This window comes from Hydra vulgaris, chromosome 11 (assembly GCF_038396675.1).
Source record: "Hydra vulgaris chromosome 11, alternate assembly HydraT2T_AEP".
NCBI classification, from domain to species: Eukaryota; Metazoa; Cnidaria; class Hydrozoa; order Anthoathecata; family Hydridae; genus Hydra; species Hydra vulgaris.
Window position 1 is genome coordinate 11,753,994 of NC_088930.1, and position 19,369 is coordinate 11,773,362.

At 25.1% G+C, this 19,369-nt stretch overlaps 1 protein-coding gene across 8 annotated transcripts in view; it reads left to right on the top strand.

Moving 5' to 3' along the window:
- Positions 1–830: 830 nt before the first annotated feature.
- Positions 831–19,369, top strand: part of LOC100210186 (coiled-coil domain-containing protein CG32809) — a 36,020-nt gene continuing 17,481 nt past the window's right edge. Inside the window, exons 1-5 of one of the 8 annotated variants that reach the window (XM_065810103.1) lie at positions 831–2,317; positions 8,769–9,037; positions 9,537–9,777; positions 9,919–10,117; positions 12,412–12,771. In XM_065810103.1, coding sequence (XP_065666175.1) covers positions 2,251–2,317; positions 8,769–9,037; positions 9,537–9,777; positions 9,919–10,117; positions 12,412–12,771 — 1,136 coding nt within the window. In that variant the 5' untranslated portion in view covers positions 831–2,250. Of the gene's footprint in view, positions 2,318–2,788; positions 3,072–4,040; positions 4,472–4,684; positions 4,874–5,397; positions 5,620–8,042; positions 8,680–8,768; positions 9,038–9,536; positions 9,778–9,918; positions 10,118–12,411; positions 12,772–19,369 lie in introns of those variants that run through there. The other 7 variants (XM_065810111.1, XM_065810106.1, XM_065810105.1 and 4 more) reach the window with 7 other exon arrangements.

Below are 19,369 nucleotides of genomic sequence, written 5' to 3' on the forward strand. Positions count from 1 at the left end.
GAATGTATTTTTAGAAGTATACACAATTGTATATTAGTTATTAAAATATTACATAAAACAAAGTTTTTGTTAGGTTTAGTTAATAATAAAATTGATTTAAATCATTAGTCATATAACTTTTATTTATTTTTAATTTATTCCAAGTTTAAAAACCATTATCTAAGATAAGATAATCCGTTTATAGTTCTATTAAACAATTTAGTTATACTAATCTAGCCAATTACCTTCCGGATAAATATTTTTTTTAATTTTTCATACTATTTGTGTGCTCTTAATCAAAAGCATAAATACTTCAACTTGAGCGTATTCTTTACAGATAAGAGAAAACAAATTTAAAATAAAAAACAATAAAATTGGGTACTGTGGTAAAAACAAAAAAACTTTAACCTTTTATATGATTGATGTAAGATACCAAAAAATATTTTACGAAATATTTTTTCAAACGATGATCTTGACCGGGGGTTTATATTTACATTTTTAAATTTCATTGGTCTAAAATAATTTATAGTACTTTATAATACAAACAAAATAATAAAAATATAATATCTGTGCATTTATTTTAAAATATATCTGTGTAATTATTTTTATTTATAAATTTATTTTATTCAGATAAAACGAAGTTTAATTTGAGTAAAATAAATTTATACAAAATTATTAAGTTTCGCAAATATGAAGGCACAAAACATTTTAGGCACAAATGTTCAATAAAAGTAACATTAACGATATCGATTCTTTACAACCTTTCTTAAAAACTCTGAATATTTCAATCAACATTTCCGCCCACCGATGGTGTTGCCCATTTAAATAAAATTGTTTTATTACATGGACACATCTCCTTAGGTTTTCAAGCGTGAATAAATACCAAAGGAGATGTGTTACTCTTATAAAAAAGAATTAGACTGATTCAAAAACAAAAAGCCACACAGTCAGGCTGTCACGCACAGTCAGGTTATATTAAATGTAAAAGCAATTCTAATTTAATGTTTATTTTTGGTTTGATTAAAAATACGACATGATGTTTTTACGCATCCTTTGAGTTTTTTGGTTTGTTAAAGTTTAGGTTATTTTATTAATGTTTGTTTATTAGTTAATTTTTTTCAAGTTTTTGAATAAAATTATAAATTAATTTCTTATTCTGTACTTTTTCTTATATTTCTACCTTTTTTTTTTTTTTTTATATGTTTTTAAATTAAATATAAAATAACTTTAACAATATATTTAGAAACTTTAAAACTGTTTTTGTTACAATATTATAGACTAAATCTTGTTACATTATTATTGCATTGTTTTATGAATAATCACCTAATATCACATCTCTATGTTATTATGTTTACTTTTTATCATTTTGAATTACATTATTCAGATCGAAGCAAATTTCCTGTTTGTAGATACCTCCAATTTATTATAATGAGATGGGAAACAATGGAATAAGTTATTATTAAATTTAAGTTTTTGCTCTAATTATAATAAATTATAGTAATTATAATAAACTAAAGGTGCAAATTGGATGTGTCGGCAAATCAGAATTATATTAGTCGGGATATTGTTATTATAAAATTCTTTGATGTAATTATATGTTCAAAAACATATTATCTTGTTTATATGCTACGTTAGTTTTAACTGAAAAAAGTTAAACAGATCCTTAAAATTAAGAAACACTGTGTTTGTTCAAAAGGGTCGGAATAAAATGTTAGGTCCCTTGTTTAAAATAAAAAAACTAGAATGACAAATAAAAAAGGACAACAGCTAAATTGAATCTTAATTAATTTTTTGTAAGAAATCGTGTTTGAGTTATTGTCACCCTCAAATACGATTGTAAATCTTAAAAGAATGAAATGTTTTTAAATAAGAGTTATTTTTAAAATGGTGTCACGAGGTCTTTAATTAAGTAGCGCTTATTTGGATGAATGCCAATCATTATCATGGCGTTGATAAAAATCTTACTTTTTCATAGTATTATGTTTGCATACAATTTTTAAATAGTCTGTAACGTACATTAGTAATTTTATATAGCATCGAGTTCATACTTTGTCACAGTTTTTGCCACAACTTTTACATCATTTCTCACGTCTTTTACAGCAGTTTTTACCGCATTAGTTTGCAACTTACCTTGGTTAACCCAAATTTATAACCAGCAAACGCAATAGTAACACTTTTATATGCGATGAAATAAAAAAAAAAATCTTTTTTACTTTTTAAAGCTAGTTGAAAAGTTGTTGTAAAAATAAAAACATATTATCGAAGTTTAAAATGATAAAAAAATGGAAAGCAACACCAACGTCTCAGAAATACGTCGTAGTTGGAAGATCAAACGACGGTGAGTTATCATTTTTTTAAAAACCTAAGGTTTTATTAAGCAAGAAAAAACTTAGAAGCCAGAAACGTAAACAAATTTAAAAAAGTAAACAAATATTGTAATGTTGGTAGAAGAATATAAATATACATATACATATATATATTGGTAGAAGAATATAAATATACATATATATATATATATATATATATATATATATATATATATATATATATATATATATATATATATATATATATATATATATGTAATATATATATATATATATATATATATATATATATATATATATATATATATATATATATATATATATATATATATATATATATATATATATATATATATATGTATATATATATGTATTTGTTTACTTTTTTAAATTTGTTTGCGTTTCTGACTTCTAAATTTTTTTCTCGGTTAACTCTTCACGAAATGGAAGATCATGTAAGTCTATTTTACTTTTTTTTAGTTGAACGGCATTTTCTAATCTTTTGTACTTTAATTATAACAAGAAATTCATTGTTCTTTTTTGATGTCTTAAATGTCGTCTTATAAAATAATTTATAAAAAAACTACGCACATCCTTTAATCTGGATTTGAAAATAGATTAGCAGAAAGATAAGAAAATTATGTTTGAAATAAATTACATTTTAACGCAATCGGTTTATGGTGCAATTCAGTTTAAAAGAAAAGCTTTAAACTAGTTTGTTTCATACTATTTATTTACTTAACTCATTTATTTGTTAAGAAAGAGGTAAATACTTTTTTATTCTTTAAAAATATTATGACACAAAGGCCAAATCAATCGCTCTCAGTGATTGTCAAATTTGTGATTTTTTCAAGATTTTAAAGATTTTTTTTTAATCAAAATAAATATTTTTTGCAATATTTTTAAATTCTACTATGTTTGGACATAAATGCTGTTTAATTAATTGTTATCAGGCGCTAGTTTGCTGTAAAACTAAAAATTAACTAACAAGCTATATAATTAAAGTTGAAAAAATAAAAAATAATAAAAAGCATAATCAAAATTGAAAGAAGGTCCGAATATTGATTTGATCATTTACACTTAATCTCCGAAATATCAATTTAAACAGCATTTTATCTAATAACATTGTTTTACAGATTACATGTTACATATTTAAGAATAATTTTAATGCATTTATGCATTCACGCATCTTGTCTTTCCATATATATATATATATATATATATATATATATATATATATATATATATATATATATATATATATATATATATATATATATATATATATATATATATATATATATATATATATATATATATTATATAGTTATTATATTTGACAGTGTTTAATACAAATTTTTGTTTCAGAATGTATTGAAATAAAAAGTTTATTCAAGTTCAAAAATAAACAATTTACAATTTTATTTGTAAAGAAAGTAACATATTTATACACTGTACACAATATAACTTGATGAAAGTTAAAAAAAAATACTAGTACACTTATCTTCATCCTTTATCTTGCGTTTATATCAATAAATGATATCGGTTTATTATCGATATTTGATATCGATATAGTATTGATATTTCATATAATTTCTTGTCGACAGTAACTAATTTTATGCAAAAACCTACTGTTTTGTGGTAACTTAACATTGAGAGTTTTATTTTTAAAATTAATTTGTATAATGACTTCAATGCAATGTTGATTACTTATTTTGTTTTCGTTATTTTTTGAGTTAAAAATTTAAAATAATAAAGTTAGTAAAAAAATGAAAACTAGAACAGCAATCAACAATATTTGAACGGTAAATAGCAAAGTTTGAACGGTAAATAGCAAAGTTTGAACGGTAAATATGTGTATTCAGTAAAAATAAGTTATCAGTCGGCGAATAATAAAAAAATAATTACAAATATTTTATGAGATTTTGTTTTTCAATAGCAAGAAGTCTGAACGAGGAATCTATACGCTGTGATATCTATTTATTGATAATATTTAAAATTAATCACCGTAGCAAAAAAAATTGCAGTTTTTTTTAAAAAACTAACGAGTGGGCTTTTTTTTAAAAACTAACGAGTGGGCAAAATATAATGCCATGAAATAAAAATGATTGAAGATTATTCAAACCTAGGAACAAAAACATTTAAAAAAATTATACATTATTGTAGTAAGTATTTTTATTTAATCCACAAAATAAATTTAACACAAGTTTATATAATTTTTGGTTTCAAAATTACCTGGCGATACCGTATATAATACAACATTTAATTTTATGAAAATAAATATTTTAAAGTTCCTCGACAACGTATAACTTCACTTGAAATAACACAAATAATTTTTCGTCTATTATTAGATCCACTCTAGGTACTTAATTTCGCATTGTTATTTTGATGAAAGACAAATAAAATGACAACAAACTGAGTAATCAACACTATACACGCAAACTTTTTAAATATTTGTTGAAGAAAATACATAATTAAAAATAGATAAACAATACGTAATAATATTTATTGTAATTTGTAACCGTCATAGTCAAGTAGGTAACAAACTTACGCAATTTAAAGAACAGGTAGTTAAAGACTTTTTGTTAATTGTTATAATAATATATACAATAATTGTTCAATGAACTTTATGTTGTTTAATGTTTTCAAAAAATGAAATAGATTTCGTTAACTATAAGGTTCATTTAATTGACTTTTGCTTGGTCTTTGGTGATTAAAAAGTTATAATTTTGTTTGATTGCAGCTGACTAAAATATTTTGTTTATATACATACATACATACATACATACATACATACATACATACATACATACATACATACATACATACATACATACATACATACATACATACATACATACATACATACATACATACATACATACATACATACATACATACATACATACATACATACATACATACATACATACATACATACATACATACATACATACATACATACATACATACATACATACATACATACATACATACATACATACATACATACATACATACATACATACATACATACATACATACACTAACTGACATAACAAACACTTTTAACGAAATTACAAAAATATTTGTTTTAGCACTGTATTTTTTATTTATTTATATTGTTAAAACATTTTTGAAATAAACATGGTTAATATATTTGAGCAGCTCTTATATTTTGAATAAATTTGCTTTTTATAATAAATCTATGTAATTAAATAAAATAACAACAATTTTTATACTGCCAAACATTAACAGCATGAAACCTGGTTAAAGCTTTGTTTTACGCATCGTTTGTTATATTAATTAGTAGGTAAATTCTTACGAATAATATTTTAAAAACATTGACAAGATGTTAAGTTAAAATCATTATACGAATGGCATTTAGTTGGAAAAAATATTTGAATATTAATAAAGTTTCCTATTTAAATGCCTTTTGAAAGTTTTTTTGCATATAAAAATATGTTTTTTTTTTACATATAAATATATGTGTACATATTTTTTTTAGCATAAGTATATATTTTATACAATGATTTATGTATATGTAATATAAAATAATGTAAGCATACTTTAAATACAATAATATAAGCACATTATTATTTCACTTAGCTGGCGTAATATGAAGTATATGTATGTATATATATATATATATATATATATATATATATATATATATATATATATATATATATATATATATATATATATATATATATATATTATATATATATATATATATACATATATATATATATATATATATATATATATATATATATATATATATATATATATATATATATATATATATATATACATATATATATATATATATATATATATATATATATATATATATATGTATGTATATATATATATATCTATCTATATATATATATATATATATATATATATATATATATATATATATATATATATATATATATATATATATATATATATATATATGTATATATAATAATCTGCTGCATTTTTTATGTATGCAATAATTTTATGAGATGTATAATTTACGAGCTTTTCTCGATGACAAGACATCATTAGTCTTCTTCGAGTAAACAATTAGCATTTTTTTAGTGTTTGAGATAACTTTCAGACACGGAGCAAACTCCAAATATTTATACTTGTATATACTTATATATATGTATATAATGTATATACTTATGTCAAATAAAGATTCATTGCAAAAAATTGCGATGTTGGAGCCTGGAAACAAAAAAACCCTAACATTTTGGTCAAATGTGAGAGCAACAAGTTGATAAAAAATTTTTTCCAACTATTTTAAACTAAATTAATATTCATCGATGGTTTTAAATTTCATTGAATAATCTATTAGCGTTCAAAAACTATGAGCATATAAAATTTGAATCCCCTCAATTTGTGCGGGTTACACTATTAAAAACTATGAGCAAATAAATTTTGATTCACCTCAATTTGAGCGGGTTACATTATTAAAAATTAAGTGAGTATTCGTTGTTAAATCTTCGAGGCGCAGATAAATTCTTTAATGCGTAGACATCTGACTTACGTGAGCCTTTTTACTATTCCTCTATATGCTACTGATAATTTCTTTTATTTTTTTATCTTTGGTCTTTCATATTTTTATTCTTGAAAAAAAAATTACTCGTGTCCCGTGGTTCCGGGTAATGACTTTCTTTGTAAAACAGTTAGCTAGATAAACCATTATTACTTCAAAATATTATTAATAGCATTAATCATTTGTTTATAAAATCATTTGTTTATAAAATTTATACTTATTAATTTGCTGATATATTTTTAAATATGTACGAATATTCTTTTTAAGAATTTGATGCAACTTTCGCTAAAAATTAGGAACTTAATGAAATATTCAAAAGGAAAGTTTTTTCGGGGAAGCCCAATTTTAAATAAAATCTTTTTTTTTGTATAAAGTTTTATGAGTTTTGATTGACAAACATATATCATGGCTCATACATAAAAGCATAAACAATCAAAATCTAGCAAAAACATTGGTATAATGTAATCAAAACCATTTGTATAATGTATCAAAACCATCGGTATAATGTATCGAATTTGTCCCTACATATGTTTACTTAAATAAGTAAATTTACGTATTTAGGTAAACTTAAAAAATCTGACAAATTAGTATATTTATTTTATGTAAAAGTATACCAAAAACCTTTCTCCTAAAAACTTTAAAGTAAATTTAATAAAAACCAAAATAAAAAGTATTTTTTTAACAGCAAATCAGTTTGTTTTTTCCTATTTTAATATATTTTGCCGTTTAAATAGTGCTACAATACCAAAATGTATGAATAAATATTTACATGGCCGGGGCAAAAAGAAGACAACAGTAGTCATACGACTAAGCCCCGAAGTTAAATACTAAAAAATAAATATACAGTTTATTTTTACAATATATCAAAAGCCTTAGCTATGAAATATCAAACAAAAAATTACACTCTAAATTTTGTACAATGGCTCTAAAGATTTTAAATTATTCAAATATTTTAACCTTTTTATTTTTTTGCAACTATTTATTATTTCAATATTTATGAACTAAATTTGTTACACTATTTGTTTACATAAAATGTTATATTCAAATTTTTTGTGATTTGGCTCTATGAAAAGATTAGGTTGGTATTATGCTGTCCATGCCTTTCTTAAAGCCTACCTTTTTATTTAAAATATATTTACAATTAATTTCTATTTCTTTGAAATTTAATAGGAATTTATTCTAGTTATGAACAACAAATTAAATAATAAAAAAATACTAAGAGTAGTTATGTGGTTGCTGATGATGACTCTCTATTTGGATTTTGTTATGTTGTCTTTATATAACAGCAAGCAGGAGGAGAATAAACGATTACACAATCATATAAAACAATTTTAATTGGCTGTTGTTGTATTCCAAATCTTTAACTCTCTGTAAATATTTTTTCCAAAAGATTTTTCGTTAAATAACTGAAAAAATCTGTTTTATTCATATTCCGACGCAACGCCGAAATACGTTTAACTGTACTGCTTTGTTAGCCCAACACTAACAAAAAGAGGCGTGAATTCCCTATTAAATGCTCATCCGCAGTGCTCTGTAATAAGGCCGTAAGGACTTCTTGGGGTATCTAAAATAAGTAAAAAATACAAAAAAATAACTTTAAAAGCGCTGGGTCTGCTAAACTGTGGTACTTTAAAAAAAATCTCAAAAAATAACTAAGATCAAATTTCAAACATGACTTTCAAATTTTAAACATGATGTGGCGCTTGAAATAGAGTTTAAAAAAGTTTTATCTTAATTTACAAAAAAAAAATATCCCATGTTATGGCAACAGTTTCTTTCATTAAATGAACAATTGAATCATTACCGAAATATAATCTAGTAAGATAATCTTAATTTTACCCTTAAATACCCCTTAAATACAATCTGAAAACCTAAATCATACTTGTTTAAAAATAACGCATCTTTAGACAACGAATTTGATGGAAAATCAAAGTCGGAAGAAATTCGAACAAGAAAACCTCGTCGACATACTACGGGTAGTGGTAAACAAACTATAGAAGATATAAAGAAAGCAAAAGAATTAGCTGGAATGAGTACTCCAAATTATGAAGAGGTTACTGATTATTCGTCAGAAAGAACAAACACATTAGGCAGAAAACAACTTATTTCAATGTTAAAGCAAAGATATGGTCCTGAAATTGAATGTTATCGTAACTCAAACGAACAAGCCGACCAGGTAGTTTTTATTGTTTAGAAACTTAAAGTACTTAAAAACATGCAATTTTTCAATAACAAAATTTCTTGCGTATTACTTTAGTAAGTTAGGCCCGGTACTTTTAAAGTGTCTTAATAAGTTTTGGTGCATGCTTGCACCAGGTTGAAATTCCCTTATTATGGAGGTTTTGAGAGCTTGATAAAAGTTTAAGATGGAGATTTGGGTTTTAAATTAAAAAGAAAATTAAGGTTTTAAAGCCAATGTTTTATTACATTTTTTTTATGGTTTTGATGCTCTGCCAATTGGTTTGGCATGAGTTATTTAGCATTGCTTGGTCGTGTGAGAAATAATGCAACTAATTTAGGCTAAAAATTGTGAATCGTGTAGAACTAAAATATATCCTTTTAAATAAAATAAATAAACAAAACTTTATTTTAAACATTTATTATAAGTTAATGTAATTAATCATTATCTAAAAAAACAGAACTGTTTTTAGATAACATTATTTTTTTAAACTAAGGAACAAGATATTGAAAAAAAGCTTCTTGAACGTAGTTGGGATCAACGAAATCCAAAAAGTAAAACATTCCAATTTAGTAAAAGTCAATATCCAAACAACAACTCCTCCTCTATGGTGCGATCAAACAACTCAAGTTTTCGAAGATCGACAAGAAGAAACAACTCAAATGATGGCTCTGGTGGAGAAACATCAAACTCTGTGAGTGGAAACAGCGATAACGATTCAGGTTGGAGTTCACATGGTAAATTTTATTTAAAAAATTATTTTTTTTTAAACAGAATTTTTATTTTATTTTTTGTACCCCGTTCTCAAAATCCTCCCCCTTATGTTTGCAATAGTTTCATTAGTTTATTTTTAAAATTTAGCGCTTTTTTTTTTTTAGCAATTGCATTCCTACAATATCGCGATGAAGTAAAACGTGTAAATTTACCATCTCTTATGCGCTCAATAGACACCGTAAAAAGTCTCTTTGTCGAAGCGTTCCCTAATAAAGTCACTTTACAGCATTTTCAGACTGGAAAAATAACTATATATATAAAAGACATCGAGAATGGCGTTTATTATCAACTTGAAAACATTGGGTAACAATTTTTCTTTTTTCTCATCTAAATGTAATCTTTTTTTTTTTTATTTACAATAAATTTTACTATACAATAGATATAAATACTTTTTTTTGAATTTAAAATTATATAACTTATAAAGCCTAATTAAAACTTTGAAAAATTGTTTTCATGAAGTATAATTAAATATTAAAAAGTTAGCAAAAACTTTGACTAAAATATTTATACAAGTTTTTACAGTTTTTATTAAAAGTATTTAATTTTTAATTAAAAAAAATTGAATGTTTTTAACAAAAACTGTAAAAACTTGTATAAATATTGAGTGGAAGTGAAAGACATAGCAACAGTAAATTGTAATTATTAGGTGCTTTTAATACAATTGAGTTTTCTTTTATATATTGGTTAATTAAGTTTATTATATACTTCCTTTTGAATGTCTCTAACGGTTGGCTCTCTGTCAAACCCTATTCCAACGTTGACCGTCCTTCGCGTCCGCTGACTCAAACTTGTTGGGGTTAGATATATAGGAATAGAGCGTACATCACCTGACTTGAATAGAGATAAGCGCAGTGACTCTAGATACATTGACAGTGGGTTTGGGTTTTGGCAAATAGTCTTACAAATGAAAGGATAACTTTCACGTTTTCGGGCATAAAAGACAGCGTCGGTATAGGAATTTGATAGAGAGTCTACCGTTTCTAACTCTTAATAGGAATAAAAAAATAAGCAGTTGTTGGGCAATCAAGACATTTTTTACAATGAGAATTATATAAAAATAATGAGCTCCATTATAAAAAAAAATCATTTTATAAAAAAAGAAAAAAAATGTAAAAAGATCTCAAAATTATTATTAAACTCAATATACTATTTGGTATACCAGCATTGAGCTAGATATACAATATATGCCTAATGTTCCATAAGTACAGCTATAAATGCTCTGCTGGATCTGTGGATATTTACTGGATATTTAAACCATATATTTAATTATTGTAAGGAAATAAAAATCCAATGTGGTCCGATATGTCAGCAGAAAGTTCTTGAGATTTCTAACAGCAGGAAATTCTTAAAGTGTATAACGGACGTCATAAAATTTAAAACACAACATTTATTAAGAATAATGGATGTCATGAATTTTTAAATAAAACAACTATTAAAGTATAACGGACGTTATTTAATAGTTATAATGGTAAAATAAACAGCAATTATTTAATAATAAAATAAACAACTACTATTTAATAGTAAAATAAACAACTACTATTTAATACTAACATAACCAACTATTAAGACTTCTAATTAAAGTCAAAGTTATAAAAAGTACATCAAGGAGAATTTTTGATGGAGGTTTTCTCCTGGGGAGAGTATTTGAATTTAGTTGAATTATTGAGCTAACGTTAAACATTGTTTCTAATAATAAAAGGCACTTTTTTTAATGAAGAAATGTAACCTTCGGCAAAGTGAGACTTGGGAGAATGTTACCAAATTAAAAAGAATTACTTTTTACAACATAAAATTTTGCAGACCAACACCCGTTTATGTTTCTTTTCAGAATGACTACAACTACCCTGTCTCACTTTCCCCAATATCTGGGTAAAATGAGACAAAATTCATTTAAAGAAAAAAAAACTTAGTAAAAAATTTAATTAAAAAAAAAAATTAAATCAGATTTTTGATAAACTAGAACTTAATAAATATGAAAAAATCAAAAATACAAAGTTAAAAAAACCAAAAACACAAAGTTATCATTTTATTATGTTATACTCTAATATGGCATCATAAAACTCAAAGTGCTTCAATAAAATAGCCATATCTTTAATATTCTTTTTTAGATCTTGGTCTTGTCTTTCAGAAAGCACTTTTCTAAATCTTCCAAGTAAATTAATATATAAACTAATTTTAGCGAAGTCTTTTTAACACGCCGATGTAAAAAATCTTGTGGTACATTAAAATTCTTAGAAGCTTGTCTTAAAGACATCTACTTTGACGTTATTGCTGTTAGAGCATTTCATGTCATCTTCTTTTTTCTCTTTAGAAACTTAGGATTTTCACGTTTTATGAACTATTTATTTTAATGAATTATTCAAATCTATTTTCTTTCTATTGCTTTTTGTTGTTACTTTATATACATATATATATATATATATATATATATATATATATATATATATATATATATATATATATATATATATATATATATATATATGTACCTATAAAAATATATATAATTATTAATTGATATTGTTATTATTATTTTTTATTTTATTTGTTTGTTCTTTATTTCTATAGCAATAACGTTTATAGAATTCTTTTTTAAGAGATGTTTCAAATCGATCATTTCTAAAAATTCACGAGTTAGATACACTACAAACTAATAGTCAGCCAACTTGGGATAGTTCATCTGCTAAAAAACAAACAGAAGTCACTCAAGAAGTATCTGTTCCAAAATTTCAAAGAGAAAGCTCAAGTTCTTCATTGCGCTCAGATGGCGTGCTAAACCGAACAAATTATGGTACGCAAAACAATTTTGAGTTTAAGGGAGATTCGGAAAAGCAGATATCTTCGCCAAAAACCTTTAGATCGTCAAGTTTCAACAACGCATATGAGCAATATGGTAGAGGGGCTACATTTAGCCCTGCTGTAACACGAAAAACTCAACCTCAAATGGCACCAGTCAGGTATTTATTTGTATTATAGAATATTTTAGGTATAATTATATATATTTTTTGAAAAACAATAAAATATATGGAATAGTACAGCCTGAGTTGCAACTTAAAAAAATTAAACATAGAAATGTAGTGACAAGACCTCTAAATTTCAATTCAATTTTTTTTACTTCCTACAAAAGTCAGGACATTAAGCATAAATTACGCATTTTTCTTTTAATCAAGCATCATTAATTTTTAATGAATAGCCAACTTAAACTTATATTTACTAATTAAAACTGTTAATAGCATATGGTACCTGCCTAGGCGCAGAAGTTCGATTTCAGACTCTTAAATTGAAAAGTTCAAGAAATGATCCCCACTTTGGCCGTTAAAGTGACATTGGTGAAGGAAGTGGTGGGTAACTTTCTCATTAAATGCTATTTTGTGGTGCTCTGTGACAAGATCATTAGATATTTCTTGAAAAGAGATGAATTTAAAACATGCTAGCTTACTAGTGATTTTTAAATTATAAACTAAAGTAGCTATTCTTACTTAGTTAGATATAATAACTCCATTTAAACTTACTTAGTTTAAATGGAGTTGTTATATCTGTTTCTGTTGTGTTTTATTTAGTTTATTTAATTTGCCACTCAAAAAAAAAAAGCATTGAGATCAAAATTAAAAAAGATTAAATACGAAAACAAACAAACAAAATTTGCTAAACTAGCGTTATTACGTACCAACTACCCAGTAAACACAAGACGCATTCTAGATGTCTTTAGATCTAGATAAAAACGCATTGTTAAAGATGTTTATTAAACCTCTTTTATACAAGAACTTTTACACATCCTAAACGTATCCTAAAAGCATCTTTTATATATCTTTTAAAATGTAACTTCTTAAAAAAATTCTATTATACGTCTTGAAAAATGCCTGATATAAACAAAGCTTTAAGATGCCTTTATACGTCCTAAATATGTTAAGTATATTTAATTCAATATATATATATATATATATATATATATATATATATATATATATATATATATATATATATATATATATATATATATATATATATATATATACACATATATATATATATATATATATATATATATATATATGTATATATACACATATATATATATATATACACATAAAATATATATATATATATATACACATAAAATATACTTATATATATATATATATATATATATACACATAAAATATATATATATTACACACTTATATATATATATATATACACATAAAATGAAAAATAAATTTAAGAAGGGGTGAAATTTTAAACAATTATCCTAGTATGTTTACAGGGATCTGATTTTTTTTAAATAAATAATCAGATTATATATTTAGGGCTACACCGTATATGTATACCATACTTATTTTTAACTAAAGTTAATAAAGCTAAAAATATAATAATAAGTTAATAAAGGGATTTCAGTTTTTTAAAGCATAATAACTATTAAATATTTTTAAAAATAGATTATTTAAAATATTTTAAAATATAGTTTAAATATAATAATAAAATTAAAAAAATTATTTAAAAAATCATGCATTATAAAATATACATTTTTGCATTCGATTTAAAGAACTTGTCCTTATTTGAGTGATATTGATCTATTATGGAGATTTAGCAAACAAAACGCAGACATCATTTGACAACGACGTTACATTAGGAACGCGTCGTCTGACGAATACAATTTAGCATTAATTTCACAACACCCACCAAAAATGGTAAACAACAATTGCGGTTATATACTGTTTGAAATCTGTACGAGATTTAGTTTTTTTAAGCTACACTGAAAATTTAATAAATGTGAATAAATTTTTAATTTTAAATGAGCGATTCCCGTGAATCATATCCATTTTAAAAATATGATAGGTTTGATATAAATACTTGAGATGATGAACAATGTAAAATTGATTTTTGATTCAAGAAAAACGACCTCGCAACCCTTAATGTTTTTGGCATACCGGAAAAATTGTAAGCGCAAAGAGAAGTATATGTAATGGTCTAGAAAGACTTTGCATTTTGCTAAAACAACTTGCTTTTCCATATAGATACACAGAAAAGGTATCTTTATTTGAAAGAAAGTCTTCAAAGATATGCTTTATTTTTAATGCAGTAAGTATTTTATGTATGAAACCCTTTGTCATAGAAATGACACGTGTAATCAACCTATCCTCTATGTTTTCTACCAAAAAACTAAAAGAATACTGTAATGGTATTGACCGAGAAGAATTCCATTAGATAATTGTTTTGGATTTGTCGATGGTACAGTTCAGGGAATTGTTAGACTTCAAATTAATTAGAAAGTTTTTTATAATGGTCATAAGAAAAAACATGTCCTCAAAAATCAAAGTTTAGTGTTGCCTAATGACCTGATAAAATATTTTGCAAGGCCATTTGAAGGTAGAAACATGATGTTACTATGCTGCATGAGTAAGAGTTGTCAAGCCAGTTGCAAAACAATGTTTAATTCAATAGACAAACTTTGTGTATATATAGCGTTCCAGCCTATCTATTAGGTGTACATTTGCAAGCACCACTTCAGAATCCAAACTTAACACTAGACCACCATGAGCCACTTTGAGTTGAGCAACTTTTTTGACTTATCGCTAACTACTTTAAGTTTGCTGGTTTCAAAAAATGCAGAAAGTTGGCTCAAATGCAGTTTGGAAAGTATACGTAGCATGTGCATAGTTACAGAATGTCCATATGTGTCTTTATGAAAACATAGTATCTGAATATTTTGGATGTCAACCTCGATCATTGCATCAATACTTTTCATAGTAAAAAAAAATGCTAAGTAAGTTCAATGAAGTAAGTTCATTTGAACTTTTTATCATACATACAAACAAAAAAAAATAAAATATGTTAGCATTGTAACAAAAGGGAATAAAAATCTAAAAACGTAATAAACAGTGTTATTTTTCAAAAAGCAAGTTTATCAATTCTTTAAAAATGGAAAGCATCTGTTGCAATATCATATAGTGTTGCTGTTGTTGCATCTTAAATTGTTGTCGTTGCAGGTCTTGTCCTTGTGAAATTTTCTCTCTAGCATGTCTTTTTTTATCTTTATCATATTCTAACTTTTCCTTCAGAAACATGAACGTGTCTGAACTGCTTCTTCAATTTATAGGAATGTTTTTCTTTGCAACTACATTGCTCTTAACATTTGGTTTTCGAGTGTCACCAAACGTTTCGTTTTCGAGTGTCATCAAACGTTTCACTTTCGAGTCTAGCTAAACTCTGGCCTTGGTCAATTTTTTTTTTTTTTTTTTTTTTCAAATTCATTTTTGTTTTTGTAAAGACTAAAGGGTTAGTTTTTTTTATAGGTATATGTAAAAACATTATTACAACTACTCCATTAACTTCCAAAGAAGTCTGATTCCAAAGAAGTGTCTCCTCCAAGTCATGATGTTGACTTGGCTTTGCTAGGTTTTGCTTTATATGTTTTTTAAAAAATCATTAATCTTTCACATGCATTTGAGTTGTAGCATCATTTGGAAAAATATCAAGAGTGTTAATTACATCTGCAACAGTTGGCTACCCTTGTCCACGCTCTCTACTTCCTTGTTTGTGTAAAAATTCTTTTTCCAGCTATTTCTCTTAACATGAAAGTGTTTTTTTTGTCATTCCATTGCATCAATAATCTAAATTAAAAAAAAATGCTTAGCTTTATAGAAAAAAAAATTTTTTAAAAATGAATATGCCATATACCGTAAAATCGCCTAAGTTCGGTCAACATGTAATTTCGGTCAACATGTAACTTCGGTCATTTAAGAAAAAACATATAAATAGCATGTAAAACTCAAACTTCACAAACTTTTTTTTTCTCGAATAATATTTGTTATTACTTCGTAAATATGAACTTATATAAAAATAATAATCTTTATTTGTAACCTGCTGAAATAATTCTTTAGCAAAACAACAATTCGAAAAGAGGCATACAATTCAAATCTAAAATATGTAAAGTATTAAAATAAATGATCAACTTTAATCTTATTATCATTGAGAATCACCAAGTTAATTATATTTACAAAAAAAAATTAATAATTTTTGAATATGAATTACTTTTTTTTTGAAAATTAGTGAAACTTTGAAATACTCTAACTTTCATGGATGAATAACGAAGGAGACAATTAGCAGGAATTATGTCATCTATGGATTTACGTGATAAAGCACTGATGGCCTGTGGTTTGAAGTCTGTGGATAAAGCCTTAATCCACAGACTTCAAACCACATCATGTTCAATACATCATACATATTCAAACCATATCATATTCAACACATCATATATATTCAAACCATATCATATTCAATACATCATATATATTCAAACCATATCATATTCAATACATCATACATATTCAAACCATATCATATTCAATACATCATATATATTCAAACCATATCATATTCAATACATCATATATATTCAAACCATATCATAAAGGAATGAGTAACATAAAAGCACCAATAACATTTGACTTCAAAAAGATCAACTTACATCGACAGTAACTGCATCGAAGTAACTGCATCGAAGTAACTGCAAGTATACTAAAAAAATGGCAAACCAACTTGAGTGACAACATCGTGGACATTTTAGTAAAAGTTTCAATACTTATGAGTGATATTGATTTAGACTTAAAATAATGTCTTTTGTTAATAAACAACTTGGTTAATTCAAATGAAATTTGTGTTAATGGCGGCAAAGTTACACCTGCCTGGTATTAATCATTTATTAGGCGTCATTGTGATAAGCTATTGCTCAGAACTTTAAATAATATGCCGTCAGACCGTGCAATGTTGACTCAGCCAGGTACTATTGATTAATCATATTTATTAAAACTATATATTTATATATAAATATATTTTATAACAAACTGTTTTTTAATTAAAAAAAGGCGCAACTTTTAAAAGGTAAAATTCAATTTGTTTGCAATATTTACAAATTACACCTTTTTTACAAACTGCTTACCTTATAGTATTTTAATGACCTACTTTATAATTTTTTTAAATTATTTTATTAAGGTTTGCACAAGTTGCTGATATGTACAATATACATGGATTCGCAAGTAAGCCATTCCACATTTTTATTTGCGATGAATCTGGCCTTCAATGTGGTCAAGGCCAGTTCAAGGAAGTGTGTTGAAAAGGTTCAAACGGGCTTAAGAAACTTAGGCCCTTTTGAACTTTCGTTGCAGTAACAACAAAAAGACTTCAATCATTACCCGATCTTAAAATTAATAATATAAATATTACAAGACAAACAACTGTAAACTTTTTAGGTTTTATTTTAGACGAAAATTTATCATGGAGGAAACATATTAGCACTTTTGAAAGAAAACTTTCAATAAGCATTGCAATGATGTATAAAGCAAAACCATTTTTAGATACATAGTTATTTAACTTACGACAATATTGTATGGGCGAGCGCCAGCTACGCTAAGTTAAAGAAAATTCATCCTAAACAAAAAAGTGCATGTAGAATTGTTTTTGGAGCAATAAAAACTGTGCCTTGTGAGCCACTTCTACGTAAACTGCATTAAATGTGTTTAAAATCAACATATTCCTCGTCATACAGTTCATGTATAAAATAAAGCATGGACTGTCTCCAACAATATTTTATCCTTATTTTAGAGAACTAAGCAATAAATACCCCACCAAGTTCTCAGAAAATAATTTTGTTACTCAAAAATATAATCTAAAGTTATGTTAAACACTTCCGCAATTCAAATCTTAATCAAGATGTTATTTAGTACTTACGGACAGTGCCGTAACTAGGCAGGTGCAACAGGTGCACTTGCACAGGGCCCGTAGATGGAACTTTAAACTGACGAAAAATTATTTGTTCTATTAATAAAAAAAGTTAGGCTTAGGGGGCCGAAAAATCAAATTTTGCACAGGGCACTAGAAAAGCTAGTTACGGCGCTGCTTACGGATTTTAAAATAGTAGATTTTAATGTAGTAGATTTTGTTAATATTAAAGAAAAAAAAATTCCACAATTCAAATCTAAATTAAGACATTATTTAGTATTTACGGATTTTAATATAGTAGATTTTCTCTGTCACTTTTAATATAGTTGATTTTAATTTTCTCTTTCACTTTTATAAGTTATTAAACTAAATTAGCAGCATAAATTTAGTGATCTAGATCATTAAACAAAAGAGCAAAGTCAATATTAAGAATTTCAATGTCTTTATCATACTTTCACTGAAAATATTTATTTTTGAAGTTACCTACAATTTTCTTTGATATATTTTATGATATTGCAACAGAAATTTTATCTTTTTAATTTCGAAAGTTTTTGAAAAAAAATAATGTACATAATATATATATATATCAAATTACGTTCAGTTTATAACTAAAAACAGAAAATATTGTCATTTTTATTACTATATTTTAATCTTTTTTTTTTTTCTTCTAATTATTTTATTCCTTTTTTTATTTCTTAATATCTTAAAGTTTTCTTTTTTCAATAAATATCCATAATATATAAGCAACATGTTGCTTATATATTACGGGTATTTATTTGCGTTACTATTGGGGCTCGGTAATAAGGCTAATTTATGCCTTCTTTTTGCTCCAGCCAA